Below are 15732 nucleotides of genomic sequence, written 5' to 3' on the forward strand. Positions count from 1 at the left end.
ATTGCAAAGGGTTAACTTAACAATAGCAGTGAAAGGATGAAGATGGAGATGGCAGCAGGCTGTTGAAGAGCATGGTTGGAAGGCTAGTAGTCAATGGACATAAGACAGAACAGTTAAGCAAACATTCAGAATATCCTGATCATCCTGAATTGAACTGGGATAAAGTGGTCCAACTGGGGTCAACTGCTTTCTAAGACTGGGGAGGTTCCTGCTGCCCAAAACGTGTGCACACACACACATACACATGAGAGAGTGTGCATGAGAGAGTGCGAGCCCAGCTCTTCCTCCCCCAGCTCATGTCTTAATGATGATGTCTAGGCGTTTCCATGGCACTTCCCTAGAATGTAGTTCTGCAGTCCATCAGGCTAAATTACAGATTGGAGACAGGCAGATGACTGGATTAAAAAGATGTCAGGGAAGTTCAAGGTTGACATCACAGACAGAATTGGTCTGGAGCTTTCATAATGCAAAAGATACGAGCTATGAAACTGCAGCCACGGGAACCCATAATTCTGCAGATTCAGTAAGACCACCATTCAGCTGTTCCTCTAGAGTTGCATCTTAACAGCTCCAAGACTAACACAAGTTTGTAAAAATGAAACTCGACCTGCTGTTCAAATCTTTTCCCGGAGGTCCTAGAGCAGCTCCCACATAAACTAAAGACACTTCACCTAGTGATTCAGGCTGTAAAATTTAACTTTAAGTCCCCCTAGGTTACTTATAATTCTCTTCCTTCCCCATCCAGTTTTGGTGCAGCATGCAACCTTCATTCACTTCAGCTCCTAGGACTCACTCAAGTCCACCAACTCAAGATCACACACACAAAAGAAAAATAGCCCTCACCTTAAAACAGCCCTAACGCCCTGCCATATAGGGAGCTCCCTGCAAAAGCAGCAGGATCACCTCACCTGTAACCCTGATGTTTTTCAAGACAGGAACACCCTTAAGTACCAAACAAATATTCCCCACCTCCTGTAATGCTCATTGCTACCTAAAACTGAGTTCTCCCATGTAAAGCACGTGTAGCTCATAACCTGACATATTCAAAAAACATTACACACAGTTCACACAGACCTATGGTCTATGTGCAACCGTCACGCAGCTAAAACAAAGGTCTCCTGGGGTTGCAAGTCAACGCAGGACATCCTAAATATAATTCTGGTTGTATGTGTGTATTAACTAATGAAGCAGTGCTACATAGTGAGCAGAATGCAAATTAGTTGTGTCTGTTTCCCATTACAAGGCAGTTAACAGCTCTTTAAAAACCTCAACAAATACACACTTTGGGAGCAAAACTGCCCAATTTATAGCACTACTTCAATCCAAAAACTGCATTTACATATATACTGGCTGCAAAAATGCCTCTGTCACTTCCAGGAAGAAAGGTTAGGGAAAAAGTGTTTAAGCTAGCACAGCAACAAAGCACTAACTTCCCCACATCTGAAAAGCAGACACTTCAAGTCTGTGCTAGAATAGAGCCAGGAACATGCCTTTTGTAGCCTATCATATTTCACTTAGTTGGGGTCAATGTGTTAAATTTCACAAAAATACAACTTACATGTGTTCATCACAACTAGCTCTTAAATCTCTGAATATGCCAATTGCAAAGATCCTTACAGGTCTGGGTGGCAGAAAAGCAAAACAGTGGAACAAGTCATTTGAGCCTCCAGTTAAGAAGAGACTATGGAAAAGGATGAACTGCAAGTCAGATTCCCTCTTTAGGGTCATACCACACAGTCTAGTCTCCCCACCTACCCAGATCAAGGGACCTTTAGATCCACACTACTATTCCCACCCTTCCCCACAACCATGTACATGGGTATCCCTCTTCTCCATGCAAGAAAAGAAAGGATGGGGAATACTGCATGTTCAGGTCTTGCGCTAGGATGTGGCTAAGATATGTCCATGACTGATGCCAGAAACATGAAAGTGCTCCTAGATTCTAGTTAAAGGGAGCTCTTCACGAATTTTAGGCCTCAGCTCTGTCAGCAGGTAGTATTTGTAACGCTCTTTGCTTCACAGCCCTTGCTTTAGATTAAGATGTCTAAGGGATATTAGTACACCTCCACTTTACAGTTGCAGTAGCTTTAAACCCACATTAGATCATAGATATCCTCACTTCCTTTTCTATAAAGCTACAATGATTTTCTATACCTGATCTACATCTTAAGCAATTGCAGGAACACTGGGCCACTTAATGCTTTGGGATTAGAAAGACAACCCAAAATTGCCCAGCACTCTCAGACAGTCCCTGACAAAACTGTTCCCTCTAGCTGGCCCATGCACTGGCTAGCAGCCTTCTAACAATTACTAGTCATTTTATTAGTCAAAACACAAAGGTCTGTGGAACTTGGTCGCAGCGTGGACATTGGTCTGGGAGGAAATGCAGAGCAATCGATTTTTGTCAGTCTTCTCAGTTTATTTTTTTAATCAGAAATTACACGAGCAGTTACTACAGTAAAAGTTAAGCATGCAAAGGCAACCAAAACTTCAGACATTAGACTGTCTGTACAACTTAACTTTGGCCCTTGCAGATGCGTATCTCTGCATTACAAGAAGCAGAACCCTTACTAGTAAGGCGCACGCTCCATGCTTGATGCTTGGGTCTCAGCAGAAACAAATTATTCTGCTTGCTTTTCCAACAAATCTCCTTTGTATAATACTACCACATGAAAGAGCTGAGGCTACATGGGGATCCTTAAGTTAGAGACTTTCCAGTTTCAGGGCTACAGCATTTGTTACATCACCTCTAGTAGTCAAATACAACAAAGTAACAAATGCATTATAGCGATGCCCAAGAAAGAAAGATCAGAGGCTGGTGCTTCCCTAAGAATCCACTGAAAGCCCATCTGGGATTTTTAGTTTCCAGCTGGGGACTCATCAAAAGTGGACACAAGATACCTCAAGTTCACATGTCATTAAAGCAAAGGTAAGGAAAATGACCACTCATGAGTACAGTTAAATGCCTGCCAAGAATGTAACCTTCATAATAGTTAAAATGGGTGCTGCTAATTCTCTATTGAATTAAATAAATATAAAACTTTGAAGAGCACTACTGCCAAGAGCTTCTAACAACTGTAACCGCTTATTTAATAAATACATGAAAAATTATGCAACATTATTTAGAATATAAAAGATACATAGAGGCAGGGGGATAATTAGAGCAAGGATTGTCCAAAGATCATCAAATAGTCAGTACAGTGCTGCTTAAAAAAACCCAACAACCACCTTCTCAGACTTAATTACCCACAGCAGTTACTCTTCTGTGAGCAGGTATTTATCTATACCAGCAGGGGATGACAAAATGTAATAAAAGTCTGTAAGTGAAGGCGGAATCCAGCTGTTTGGTACTTGAGTAAATGGATTAAGAGCCACATTAACACTTTCCTGCAACAGAAAATTTGTGAACTTAATTCTGCAATTCAATGTGCATTTCTGCCCACAAGTAACTTCTTAACCTCCTTTAACACTGGTCACTAAAACCAGATGATCTTCTCCAACTACTTTAAGAGATTAGCTTAATCAGAGACAGCAGACATTTGTTTCTCAAGTCTAAATCCAGTTATTAAACTATTTTCTAGTACCAAACACAAAGCACTTCCTATAAGAAAACTGATTCTTACAACTCTCAATCAGACAAAGAGCTGTGGTAATAGAGAAAATCTGGAGTTGCCAAAGCCAACAGGTGAGCACTGCTGGAAGAAACTGTTTGGAAGCCATGAGCAAGTGCTGCCCTCTCCTGGCAATTCACTTTCTTGAGCGATTGTCACCTTCCCAAACTTTCTGTGATGCAAATACAGAGCAGATGAAAAAGGAGCTATATGACTTACTTCTATTGGTTGCTAGATTCAGTCAGAGGCATTTTTGTGCCCTAAGCCACCTTCCTGGTGAACAGTGCCTCCAAGACTGCTGCCCAGTTTCCTTCTGCGCATGCACTGCAACAGGCTGCAAACCTACAGGCAGCAGGTTTCGCAGCAGCAAAGCCTACAGGACAGGAAGGAGCTACCAGCTGTTGGGAGGACAAGTGCTAGCCTAAGGCCTGGCCATGCCCTGATGCCGGACAGTGCACATCCACCCACCACCTTTACTGGCTGTAGCCCAGGTGTTTGATACCACAGACAGATGGGCTGCCAGCCTGCTTCCAGTCCTGTTGGGCAGCTAGGGAGTTGTCACCATTACGCCTTCAGTTGTGTGCACCCGTAAGTGAACGAAAACGAGAGAAGCAAAGGGTGAAAGAAAGTTGTTTTGGCAGTTTTACAGGAAATGAGAGACACTGTCATCAGCTCAGTTGGCAGGTCGAATACCCCCCAATTCTTGCCCAGAATCAGAAGTAGATGCTTCTCAGAGCCCTCTGTCAGTCCCACCAGAAACTGATTCAAAGCTACAATGCCTGTCCATGCATTCATTGCACTGAAGATACTGGCGAATCCTCCTGAATCAGGCAGGGATTCTGCAGTATTCTGACTGAGGCAGAGTCCATTCACAGGGGAAGGAAGTAAATTCCCAAGAAATGCAAGCCACTCTAGTCATCTTAAAGGATTTGCGAACAGGTCTAAGAATTGCAGGACTTCCCCAAAGGATATCAGTTTTGTTTATGGTTATGAGTAGAAGTCATGTATAATGAGCTCATCGCTATGTCATGTCCCGGGATCTGAAACAAAGGGAGTTGAATTACTCAGCAGCGCACAAGCTGGAGGTGGGCGGCAGGGGGACCAAACTCAGAAACAAAGACCCTTAACACACGTTTGCAACATACCTCATAACAAAAGAAACCAAAAACCCTTCTGACTTTCTGAAGCGACAGGAGCACAGGCAGCAGTGCAGAGGGACCTTACAAAGCAGTGAGAGGGTGGCAGGCATTTGTCTTGGCACAGCAATGCCCTCCTTGCACAAAAATGACGTACTTTTTCTCCTTTTTGCTGTACAATAAAGATGACTTCCCAAGGGAAAAAAAGCTTGCATTCTCAAAGCCCTGCCAAGTCCTTCTGTACGTATCAACTTCTGAGAGCTGCTGCCAATCTCCATTCTGGAGCTAGAGCACAGATTTTTTTTTTTAATTTTCTTTTTTACAAACCAACAGTTGTATTACCTTAAATATGATAGCAATGGGAATATCTTCTGACAGAGTGTTGTGCCTCAGGTAAAATCTTCCTTGTTTCACAACCATATTTGTTCTGCTCTTCTTCTCATGAGTGGAACTGAAGTTAAAAAAAACCATATATTATGTCCAACAGAATGTTTGCACTGACACTCCTAGAATCTTCTGTATAAAACTTACCAAGGTTGAGCAATCCTTCAACTGAATTAATCCCCCTTTCTCCTCTTTTAAAAATTACGTTAAAACATACAGATATCACTCCATAACTCCAAGGTTAATAGGGTATTACCATCTATTATTCCCTATGATGGGGAAGGTCAATATTCGACTTCAGCAAGCAGAAGCCTGTACTTTTCAAAATCATCTTTTCATGCTTTTATCATTAACTTGGATGTAACCAGCAAGGTCAAACTGTGCACAAGTACTGCAGTGACAACAGCAATGAGATAACAGTAGATTGTGTTGTATATTTAACCTCATCTAGGCTTACTGTGAAACAGTCAAGGAGCCAGGAAAAATCTGAGAGGCCTCTGGAGAAGAAAATACAGCCCTCACACTGAACAGTGACAAGCATCATACTGTACCAGCATGCTTCTTAAACACAAAAACAAAAGGCAAACAAAATATAAATAAAACTTAGTTGAGGAGGAAAATCCAAATTTTAGACGACCTTGCCATTATCAATAATTTGTGTAGCACAAAAATATTTTATTTTTGTTTACGTCTCAATTGCCTTTAAAAGCTGTTACACCAATTTGATTGAGAGAGTCAGACAAAAGGTTACAGCCAATTTCCACTGCAGTAACTTCACGTTACTTGCTGCAAAAATGAGACCGAACACCATCAGTTAGAAAGCACACATTGTTATGTTAAAAATTAGAACTCGCTTTTCCTGGTCTGGGATGAACCCTGAAGGATATGTGCAACTCCCACTGACTTTTGTGGAAATACTCTACTAACTGATTTTGGGATGTTTTAGCATACAAAACGACATTAGCAAGAGAGGGGCACTGAATATCTCCAGCTTTCTCCCATTAAACTACACTAGGAAGAAAACTACACAGCTACTTCAACTACTTTTGAACTTTTAAAGCTTTGGTTTTATCTCCTTCATATACGTGCAGGCATTTACCATACCTGGTAACAGAAGCACCAACTGTGCCTTTTCTATCAGCTTCCACAATTATTCTGTTTTTGGATAACTGCTCTTGAATAAGAATGACTTTCTCTACACCTTTAACAATGAAATAGCCACCTATTCAACAGAAAAGAAAGATTTTGCATGTCAGTACCCTTGGGCTTCACCTGGCTTCAACATGCCTTTAAACATAAATTACTAGAAAGTAAACAGTAAGCACACAAAGGACAAAACAGGAGAGTAAATTCTGCCTTAAAAGAGTAAAGAACAAACTCTGTGAGGAACCTATGGTAATTATGAAAATGTTCCACTAGACTAAACAGAACTTTTGCTAGGCTCACACATAGTATTCAGGATCTAAGACTTCATTTGGGAAGTACTTGGACAGCAAGAACTCACAGGCAGACCAAAAACTGCAAAAACCCAAAACCTGTAATGTAACCATACTTATTAACACATGATATAGAATTGTTAGTTCTACAAATTAGGTAAAAATATTGCCTGTCAGAGAAGTATATCATAAGGACATCAAAAAAGAACTGGCCATTTCAGATGCTTGGTATCAAATAAAGAGAATAAGTCTTCTGTAATCACCCAATTGCATGTTCCAGTATTCCAGGGAGAAATTTTCTTTGTACTACTTTTTAAAATGTATTTTAATGCCCTCATTGTATCGAGACAATATAAGGAATCTGCATGAGCCATGTTAGATTCCTCTCTTAAATTGTAGCTATCTATTAATGCTTTTCCAGCACAGCACATCATGTCACTATATCTTGCCGTCACAAGCAAGAAAAGTACGTGTCCAGTGCATGCTTCAAAGGCAGCAGATAAAATCCAAAGAAGTTGCTCATTATAATCCTTCATCTCTTCTCTACATTTCAAATATTATGATGTAACACTTTATTCTTGCTTTACAAAAGGCAGCAAATAGAGTTCCCGCTCCAGAGGATACTATTATACTCCACTCTCCCCTGATCCACTTAATTTTCATGAACGAACTCCATCTCTGCTCCCATATAAAACATCACTGTACAATACTATGTACACTTCTTAACTTTTTCAAAAATTTGGTGTACTTTTTTTGTGGTTGAAGACTCCACCTGCACATGCAAACATTCCATGCTGCCAACCACTTCTTACTATTTTCAAAAGTGTGCTAATTTCTTTTAGTTACAAGCATACACTTGAAAAGTTCCCACAAGGACTTCAGAGTGGCAGGAAACATACCAATGGGGTGTTTATTTGCTGAAAAAGATTTAAAACTAAAAGCACAGATCAGAAAAAAGAACATGAGTGCAAATGTACCTGGATCTAAAGGACATTCATTAAGTTTGGCAAATTCTGCTGGAGTTTTCCCAGTAAGAACACAATTGGAGCTACGCAGCATGATAGGCATTCTGCAAGAAAATCAGTTACACTTTTACTTCAGATTCAGAAAGAAAAATATGAACAGTCAAATTCAGAACAAAAGCCATGCTGAACAAACTGGAGGAAACACATTTAGGTTGAATAAAACACATGCAAGCTATGAACAGGGTTTTCCTTTAATTCCACCTTATTTCATTGAACATGTAGTTTGAAAAGAGAGACCTGAAATTGGACATCTACTGGCAGAAACTGTAGACTTCCTATTAATTTTTATGCAGCTACTACAGGCATCCATGATAATCGCAGTCACCAAGGCCAATGATTACTAGGGCAAAGACTCCTGGTCCCCAAAAACAGTACAGCCTGCACTGATGAACATGCTATTTCAGATCCACTGCTAACTTTTTTTAATTAGAAAAAGCTAGTTCAGATCTGATTTCCCACAAAGCAATCACACTTTATGGCTGCAGACAGATAAGGACTCTAAAACATAACCTAGGCATGAAGTTTCCCCAGTTGTAGTTCCGATTTCTCTGGTGTCTCAGCACAGAAGCCTGCAGCAAGCATTCTGTGAACTGGTGGAAAATATTCCAAGAAATTAAAAACAAATTCTGTGCTTAGGGAGGAGCAAAAAGGGAAACTAAAGATGCACAGACTGGATACAAAGCAATACTTCTTCACCATGAGGACAATCAAGCAGTGGAACAAGCTGCATGGAGAAGCTGGGCAGCCTCCATCCATGGAGGTCTTCAAGACCTGAGAGGATAAAGCACCGAGCAACCTGCTCTGATCACAGAGCTCACCCCATTTTGAGCAGGAGGTTGTACTAGAGACCTCCTGAGTTCTCTTCCAGCCTGAATTATTCTATCACCCTGTAATGAAGTCAAGGAATGTTCATGTTCATTTGGTTTTGTGTGTTTATACTGTGGTCTTACTAGGAATTTGTTTTATTCAACAACTAACTAGCAATGCTTTTGTAGTTATTACAAAAAGGAATATATAACATATATATTCTTATTATAAGACACTATAGCGAGTCATTCTCCTTTTGAGGACAGATCTCTAATTTTTTAAATATCTGAAGTTATCAGGAAGGATGGGAAGAAAATTTTTAAAAAAGGAAAAAGAGAAAATAAAGTTAATGAAGTTCTGTGCATAAAGACACAGAAAATGGGTATACTAATTTGAAATACTATTAAGCATTCAAAGGAAATTTTCCTTTTTAAAAACATAGAGATATCGCCCCTTTTTTTTTTGTTGTTGTTGTTGTTTCTAACACACATAGGTTATCAGTGACTCTGACAAACAGCAGAAATAAGAGAGGGAAGAACACACAGCTTTCCTGTCCCGGTCTGAACCACATGTCAAATGAGAGCATTGCATATACTCACCTGGCAAAAGGAAACCAGCATAATACTAGGGGTAGATGAGGAAAATTACTTCCCATGGAAGTAATAACTGGATATTAACAGTTTTTAACATCAAAAAGACTTTCTGCACGTATGCCCTTAAAACCAGTTGGATGGTGTAACTTCATCTTTTAATGGAGAATATTTACTTTTTCTACTGTGATCTCACTTCATAAGAGAAAGAGAAGAATCTACAGGAAAGGGCCTTAATGTAAGATGCAACACACCAGTGCTGTGCAGTAATTTTGTCTTTTCTAGTATATTACAGATGCTTTACCAGTCATCTTCACCCCATCATTTTTTTTACAAAAGTGAGATGTAGACAAATGTCTAGACTACTTTTTTTTGTGATTCTTTTAGTTAAAACTTATCTTTTAAAGTACTGTATTTTATATACAAATTGATAACACTTTTGGGTGAAAATGCACATTTACTTGAACTCTTTTCTTGGCCTATAGCACACAACATTAAATAATTCAAAGGATTCAGCCTCAGATGGCGTTTTAAAGATTTTTGTTCTCTTAGTGAGAATGACTCAGAACAATAAACTGTTACTTCAGCTACAGATGCTTGTTTTTGTAAATGCACTGCTGTGTATCATGTTCTGTTGAGAGAGTTAAAGTATATTTATTTTTATATGAAAGCTTAAAATTTCAATACAATAAGTGTAGCTCCTTAATTATTTATCTTCTCTTTCCTGCCAGTATTCTGACTTTGCTAAGATGCACAGTCACACAGTAAACAATCTCTGTAAGGCACTGACATTTAAGGCCAGCAGGGCTGGTCTGTAAGAAACCTTGTCGACAAAAGCCAGACACCTTTATTGCCTTTCAAATGAAATTTTGCTTTCAATAAATTCTAGAACTGCCAGGTATTTTGCCTTTTTGGCATGGTTAAGAGCTTCTTTTTCTCCCTAAGGCACATTATTTTTCTTTAAGAAATTAGATGTCCTTCCCAACATTAATAACCTCAAGTCATGTGACAGCCTTTAGAAAAACAAAACCAGTAAAAAATCCTCAACATTTCTCTGCAAAGCTCAGCCTTGGCTCTAAAACAAACCAATTTTAAAGGACAGCTTAACCTTGTACAGAAGAAGTAATGCTTGCTTTACTGGTTTTACCATCCACCTTCCACAGACATATCTCTACATATTATGTATGAAAGACTTGAGTAAATTGGCTACAAAGCAAGCAAGATTATTTTCATTTTGCAGTAACACGACTTGCAGCTCTAGTATTCCTTCATACATTTCCCTCTTTGGTTTTATATCAATATAAACGTGGACAACATCTATCTTTATACCCATCTTTCTTTGGAAGGACATATATTTCCAGAAGCTTTTGCAAAACAAAATCTTATAACAGAACTTAACAACCATATCCTGCACAGCTGCTCATCAAGATTTGCCTGCTCACTGTTTCTTTCAACAAGGAAAGAAGGTTAGTCTACATTTATTTTGCAGTAAAAACTCTCCCCAACACAGTGGCAAATGAAAACTAATATCAGAAGCTTAACATACGGTATCTTACCTGCCAATGGGTAACGCATTGCGTATGATCCTCTGGCTACCTCGTGTATATTCGATGTCCACTGTAATTGGGGCAGAATAAGTCATGTCTCTCAGGCGGCACTAAAAGGAGAATAGTCATATGGTTAGATGTGGGTTTACAAACTGAAGAGCCTCTCTTAAAACACCCTGTGTTTGCCCTGTCTCCCGTAAGTGCTCACGAAGAAATCAAGCAAAGCGAAGCTTGACTAAGCTCTTCCTGGTACCTGGACTATGTTTGACAGAGTCTCCTGTTTAAAACAAAACAAACCCAACCCAGATAAAATCAATGTGATGTTTCAAAAGCAGCCAGTGGATCTGTGTCTTCAGAGGACAGCACTGCAGGCCTAATCAGCAAAACTTACACAAAGACCATACTAAGCCACAGTCTCTGAGAGCCCTGGTCCGCTCTGGGACGCCTCCATATGAAGACTCTCAACAGCTGAAGAGTTATGCTGTCATATGAAGTTTGATAGAAGGGAAACACATGAGAGTAAGACTGACATTGTGCTACCTAATTAATACAATGAGCAAATTTCACTGTTTGGAACCATTTCTAAAGATGTGATGCAATATCACTTCCTGTAAGGATTCCCACAATTTGTTTGCAAATTCCTCAGACAGCAAGAGAAATGGGATACACATATCTAGGACATTAAATAGCTCAAGGCTCAATAATTTCTAAATCCGATCTTTCTGGTCTGCTCTCCTCAGCCTCACTCTATGACTCTGTTGCTAGCCCTTAAGGTGTTGCATATCTTCACGCAAGACAAAGTTACCACATTTGCTGAATACAACAGAGCAACTCACTGCAGGTCACTCGCTACCTCACTGAGCATCCTATACCTTTGAGCCCCAGGATTATAGGTTTATCAGTATGGAGACTTGACTTATGGTTCTGTAGTCTTTCAGTGTACTGATTATGCACTAACAGAATTAAAATTGTGGTGGGCATTGAAGATGCAACAGTATGGAAAAATACGCCTCAAGAAACTGCAAACTGTATGCTCCTCCTCTCCACATTAAAAGTAAACCACTTCCCTAGTAATAGAATACTGACGTGCACCAGCAATTTTCGTGCTGTGACTTGTAGGAAACTAGGTCCCGTTGTGCTCCCAGCAACTTAATTGAATTTAAAAGTAACTGAGAATATTTCCATTCTAATTACTTTAAATTCATCTGTATGAATAGTTGATGAAACTCCCATAAGGACTGCATTAACAAGGAGAGTTAGACAGCTTCATTAGTATTACTTAGAGAAAAAAAGGCTTTAGGATTCTTTGTGCATGCTTTGTCCAAACGAGACACAGATATAAAATAAGAATTACACAGAGCGATATTCCAGCATTTGTGTTTTTACATCACATTCCTTGATGTAACTTCTCCTTACATTAGACACTTAGAGATCAAAGACAGGCATGACTTGATCTTCAAGGAAACTAAGGATATAAAAACTCCCAAATGTGACTGGAAAGACCCTTATGAAAATCTGATCATTTTAGGTGTCTTTGGGAAGGAATTTTATAAGCCTCTAACAGAGAAATGTAATGACATATTCATAAGTATCCAATCTTTTTGTTTTGTTTGGATTTTTTAATTGCGCCCCTGGTTCAACCTGATCAGCATCCTATTTAAGAAAATAACTGTGGCCTTTGTGTGTGTAACACACACAGAAAGGACGCACTAGCATTAAGCATCAGTTAGGATATATTTGAGATGCAAGAGTAGTCCTAAATTCAAGTATTCTAAATTCAAGGTCAATATGCTCTATGAAGCATTTATTTTGCTTGTACAGTCACTTTAATTATACAGTACGCAATTATTTTAATACCCGGATTCTTGGATACAAGTTGTTAGCCACAATTTTTGCATGCAATTTCATTCTTACATAGAAAATCTTTCCCACTGCATTTTGTGCATGTTTGTATCTACTGTTTTAACGTTAACTACACAGTTGTGAGATCCATGAGCTGTGCTGTATTACACGTAATTGCACTGTTGATGGCTGACTTACTGGCCTTACTTAAAATTTTTCCATCAAGTTAAACGAGATTAGAGTCAGGTCACCAGAGACAGAAATGTGGCTATGCACAGGAGGCAGCCACTAAACAGCTGTTTTTACAGAATTTCTCCAAAGCACAGAATCTCTTTTGTGACAGAAACCAAAGTGTGCCATGTACATTACATGAAAAAAACACCAACAATCCAACTGCAAGTATCAAGTGTACATAGCAAGGAAAAAAGCACCTGATATGTGAACTGATTTATTAGGTTGACAACAGGCTGTATGTAGATAAATGGGAGAAAAAAAGGTGCAAGTTTCAAGTTCAGTTCCCATTCTGACTCCAGAAAGAGGCTGTCAGCACCTCTGCTGCAGTGATATAAATCTCAAAGCACAACAGCAGGAGAGTAATACTTTGTTCCTGAGCAATCTCTGAAAGGAACTGAATGGCTTTAGATAACTGGAAGCAACCCTAAAAGGTCCAAACTTTACCTTAGTTTATTGCTTTCTTATATCTACAGAATCTACCTTATACCCTGCCAAAAGCAACAGACTCCAATTTCAGTCACAGCAGAATTTGTTCTCCCACATGCATCTTTACTCCAGAAGTACAAAATCCATGTGTTAACCTATATGCTTACAACAGTGCAAAGAAATTAAATATGCTCCCTGTAAGGTTAATGCTCTTCTGCAGTTTCTTATAGTTCTATCAATTTCCATCTGTTTCAGCTCAAAGTTTTCATGTTTGCTCTCTGACTCAGACTTAAAAACTATAAGCAAAAAACAAGAGATGTATTCCCAAAGAAGACTGGGAAGGAAAGGGAGACTGAAGTGACCCATGGCGCAGACAGTAGCTAGGCTAATATTAAAATAAAGTTAATAAAAAAAACAAAGAACACTACATTATAGTGTGAGGAATTCAGCTCTGTCATAAGCAGAGCCACAATATTAAGCAAGTGAAGTACTTTTCACTACTTTCATGGAAACCCACTCAAATACAGATACCATGAAACACTGAATACAGCTATTTGCACGTGTCATAGAATCACAGAATGTTTTGGGTTGGAAGGGACCTTAAAGATCATCTAGTTGTAACCCTCCTGCCATGGGCAGGGACACGTCCCACTAGACCAGGTTGCTCAAAGCCTCATCCAGCCTGGCCTTGAACACCTCCAGGGATGGGGCATCCACAACTTCCCTGGGCAATCTGTTCCAGTGTCTCATCACCCTCACAGTAAAATATTCTTTCTTAATATCTTATCTAAATCTGCCCTCTTTCAGCTTAAAACCATTACCCCTCATCCTGTCACTCCACTCCCAGACCAAGAGTGCCTCCCCACCTCTCCTGTAGCCCCCTTTAAGTACTGGAAGGCCACAGGTCATTAAAAAATAAGAGAAAAAAACTTTTATATTTATTACACAATGTTTAAATCTCTGAGGCTTCTTTCTACAGTGACGGTGGAATGCATTGTATCACCTGATGTAGCACGCATGTACTCAAAATGAAGTTATTTGCAGCTACTATCCAAGACATTCCCAAGACTAAGCAAACAAACAAACAAGACAGATGCAAACATCAATACCTCATGAGGTGATACAGGTCGTGTCACATTGAAGCTTTCTTCCACATCTGGAGTACCCACATAGATATTGAGGTACCTGTAATATAAACAGTTCCAAAACAAGCAATGAGCCAAATATTTTCCAGGCGACCTGAAGTAAACAGAATTCGACATATACGGAAAGATGAAGTTACTTTGATGAATTTAAGTTGATTAATAGTGAGCAATGATTCTTCCCAAAGTAACTCATTGTATTTGAGCAGTGTTCTAAACATTTAAACTGCACATGCAATAAACCCCAAGGTACCTTTGCAAACAGACAAAAAGAACTCCCACCTGTCATCTGAGGTTACTAAATCACAGAAAAATGGTGACATAAGGTATTGTTAACATCTGGCTATTAGGTCTGCTTCACATTATTATTCTTTAATTCTTTCCATCTTTCAGTGCTCCAAATAAGAGATAAGTCATGGAAAAGACTCTTGATTTATACATACCCAGGTGCCTATAAACATTTTACAGACAGTAACAAACACACGAGATAGTACGCATGCTACTACTGATACGGAAATCATTTCATGCTTACTTCAAGTACCACATTGGGTCAGCATCACTTGTAACTTTTTCATTGGCCTTCATGATTTTCTTTATCTGGAGAGGGAAAAATAAAATAAAATAGAATCATGTGCCTTTTCTGAGTACTAAAAGCCACTTTCTTCCCACCAAGAAAGCATACCTCTACATTGATGAAATAGTTGAATGAGTCTATGTGCTGCTTCACAAGTCCTTTCACCTGGAAAATACATGCATGCAGCAAATAAAATTAGCTTCAATAACATCAATAACACAAGGCAGAAAGTAAGATATTTATAAGTGCTTTTGGATCTGTGCTAAATTCTTTCAGTTGACAAACTTCTGAGAACTGCCTGGATGATTGGTCTGGTTTGCACCAGAGCTGTCATTGTTCTTTGAGTCAGAAAAGTAATTCAGTAACTGTACAACATGAACACCCAACAGACTTTTAAATTCATATAAACAAATAAGAGTCATTGTAAGTCAAAATATTATCAGTTTGCCAATATTTTGAAGTAATTTTAATCATTTATAGTATAATTAACTATCTCTGCTGCTTGAGAAATAAGTTGTCTGCACACTAACAAGAGCAGCTGGCATAAAGAAGAAGGAGAGCCGATGAGACAGGAGACATGGAACAGAAGTGGGGTGTGAAAAAGAGAAGTTAATAAGCAAGGAAACAGCCACAGGAGGGCAGGACACTCATAAGAAATCCAAGTTTGAATTGTAGGCAGGAAGACAGAGAACATGCCCAGGAATAATATAGCACAGAATAAAAAGTACCCCTTTCCTTCAGGTGATGAATTGATACAGTAAATTTCAAAAATTTAAGTTCAAGGCATTTAGAGCAATCAAAAGAACAGGGATTATACAAAGTAAAATTATATGGGATTAAAGAAAAAAAAAAGAAGACTGACTTTGACTGGAAGGAATATTAACAGAAGCATTCATTTTGTTAATAATTGTCATTTGTAGAAATAAAAGGTGTAACTATGCTAACTACGGTGCAAAATCCAACCCTGAAAAGGAAAGA

The 15732-nt window shown here is 39.0% G+C and overlaps 1 protein-coding gene across 1 annotated transcript in view; it reads right to left on the reverse strand.

Annotated features, from left to right (window-relative positions):
• The window catches only part of POLR3B (polymerase (RNA) III (DNA directed) polypeptide B), a 78968-nt gene that overhangs the window by 61609 nt on the left and 1627 nt on the right, over positions 1 to 15732 (reverse strand). Inside the window, exons 2-8 of the mRNA XM_010080512.1 lie at positions 14863 to 14919; positions 14713 to 14777; positions 14148 to 14223; positions 10546 to 10646; positions 7545 to 7636; positions 6236 to 6353; positions 5090 to 5198 (exon numbers count right to left, since the gene is read on the reverse strand). Coding sequence (XP_010078814.1) covers positions 5090 to 5198; positions 6236 to 6353; positions 7545 to 7636; positions 10546 to 10646; positions 14148 to 14223; positions 14713 to 14765 — 549 coding nt within the window. The 5' untranslated portion in view covers positions 14766 to 14777; positions 14863 to 14919. The remainder of the gene's footprint in view (positions 1 to 5089; positions 5199 to 6235; positions 6354 to 7544; positions 7637 to 10545; positions 10647 to 14147; positions 14224 to 14712; positions 14778 to 14862; positions 14920 to 15732) is intronic.

This window comes from Pterocles gutturalis, unplaced genomic scaffold (genome assembly GCF_000699245.1).
Source record: "Pterocles gutturalis isolate BGI_N339 unplaced genomic scaffold, ASM69924v1 scaffold20439, whole genome shotgun sequence".
Taxonomy (NCBI): Eukaryota; Metazoa; Chordata; class Aves; order Pterocliformes; family Pteroclidae; genus Pterocles; species Pterocles gutturalis.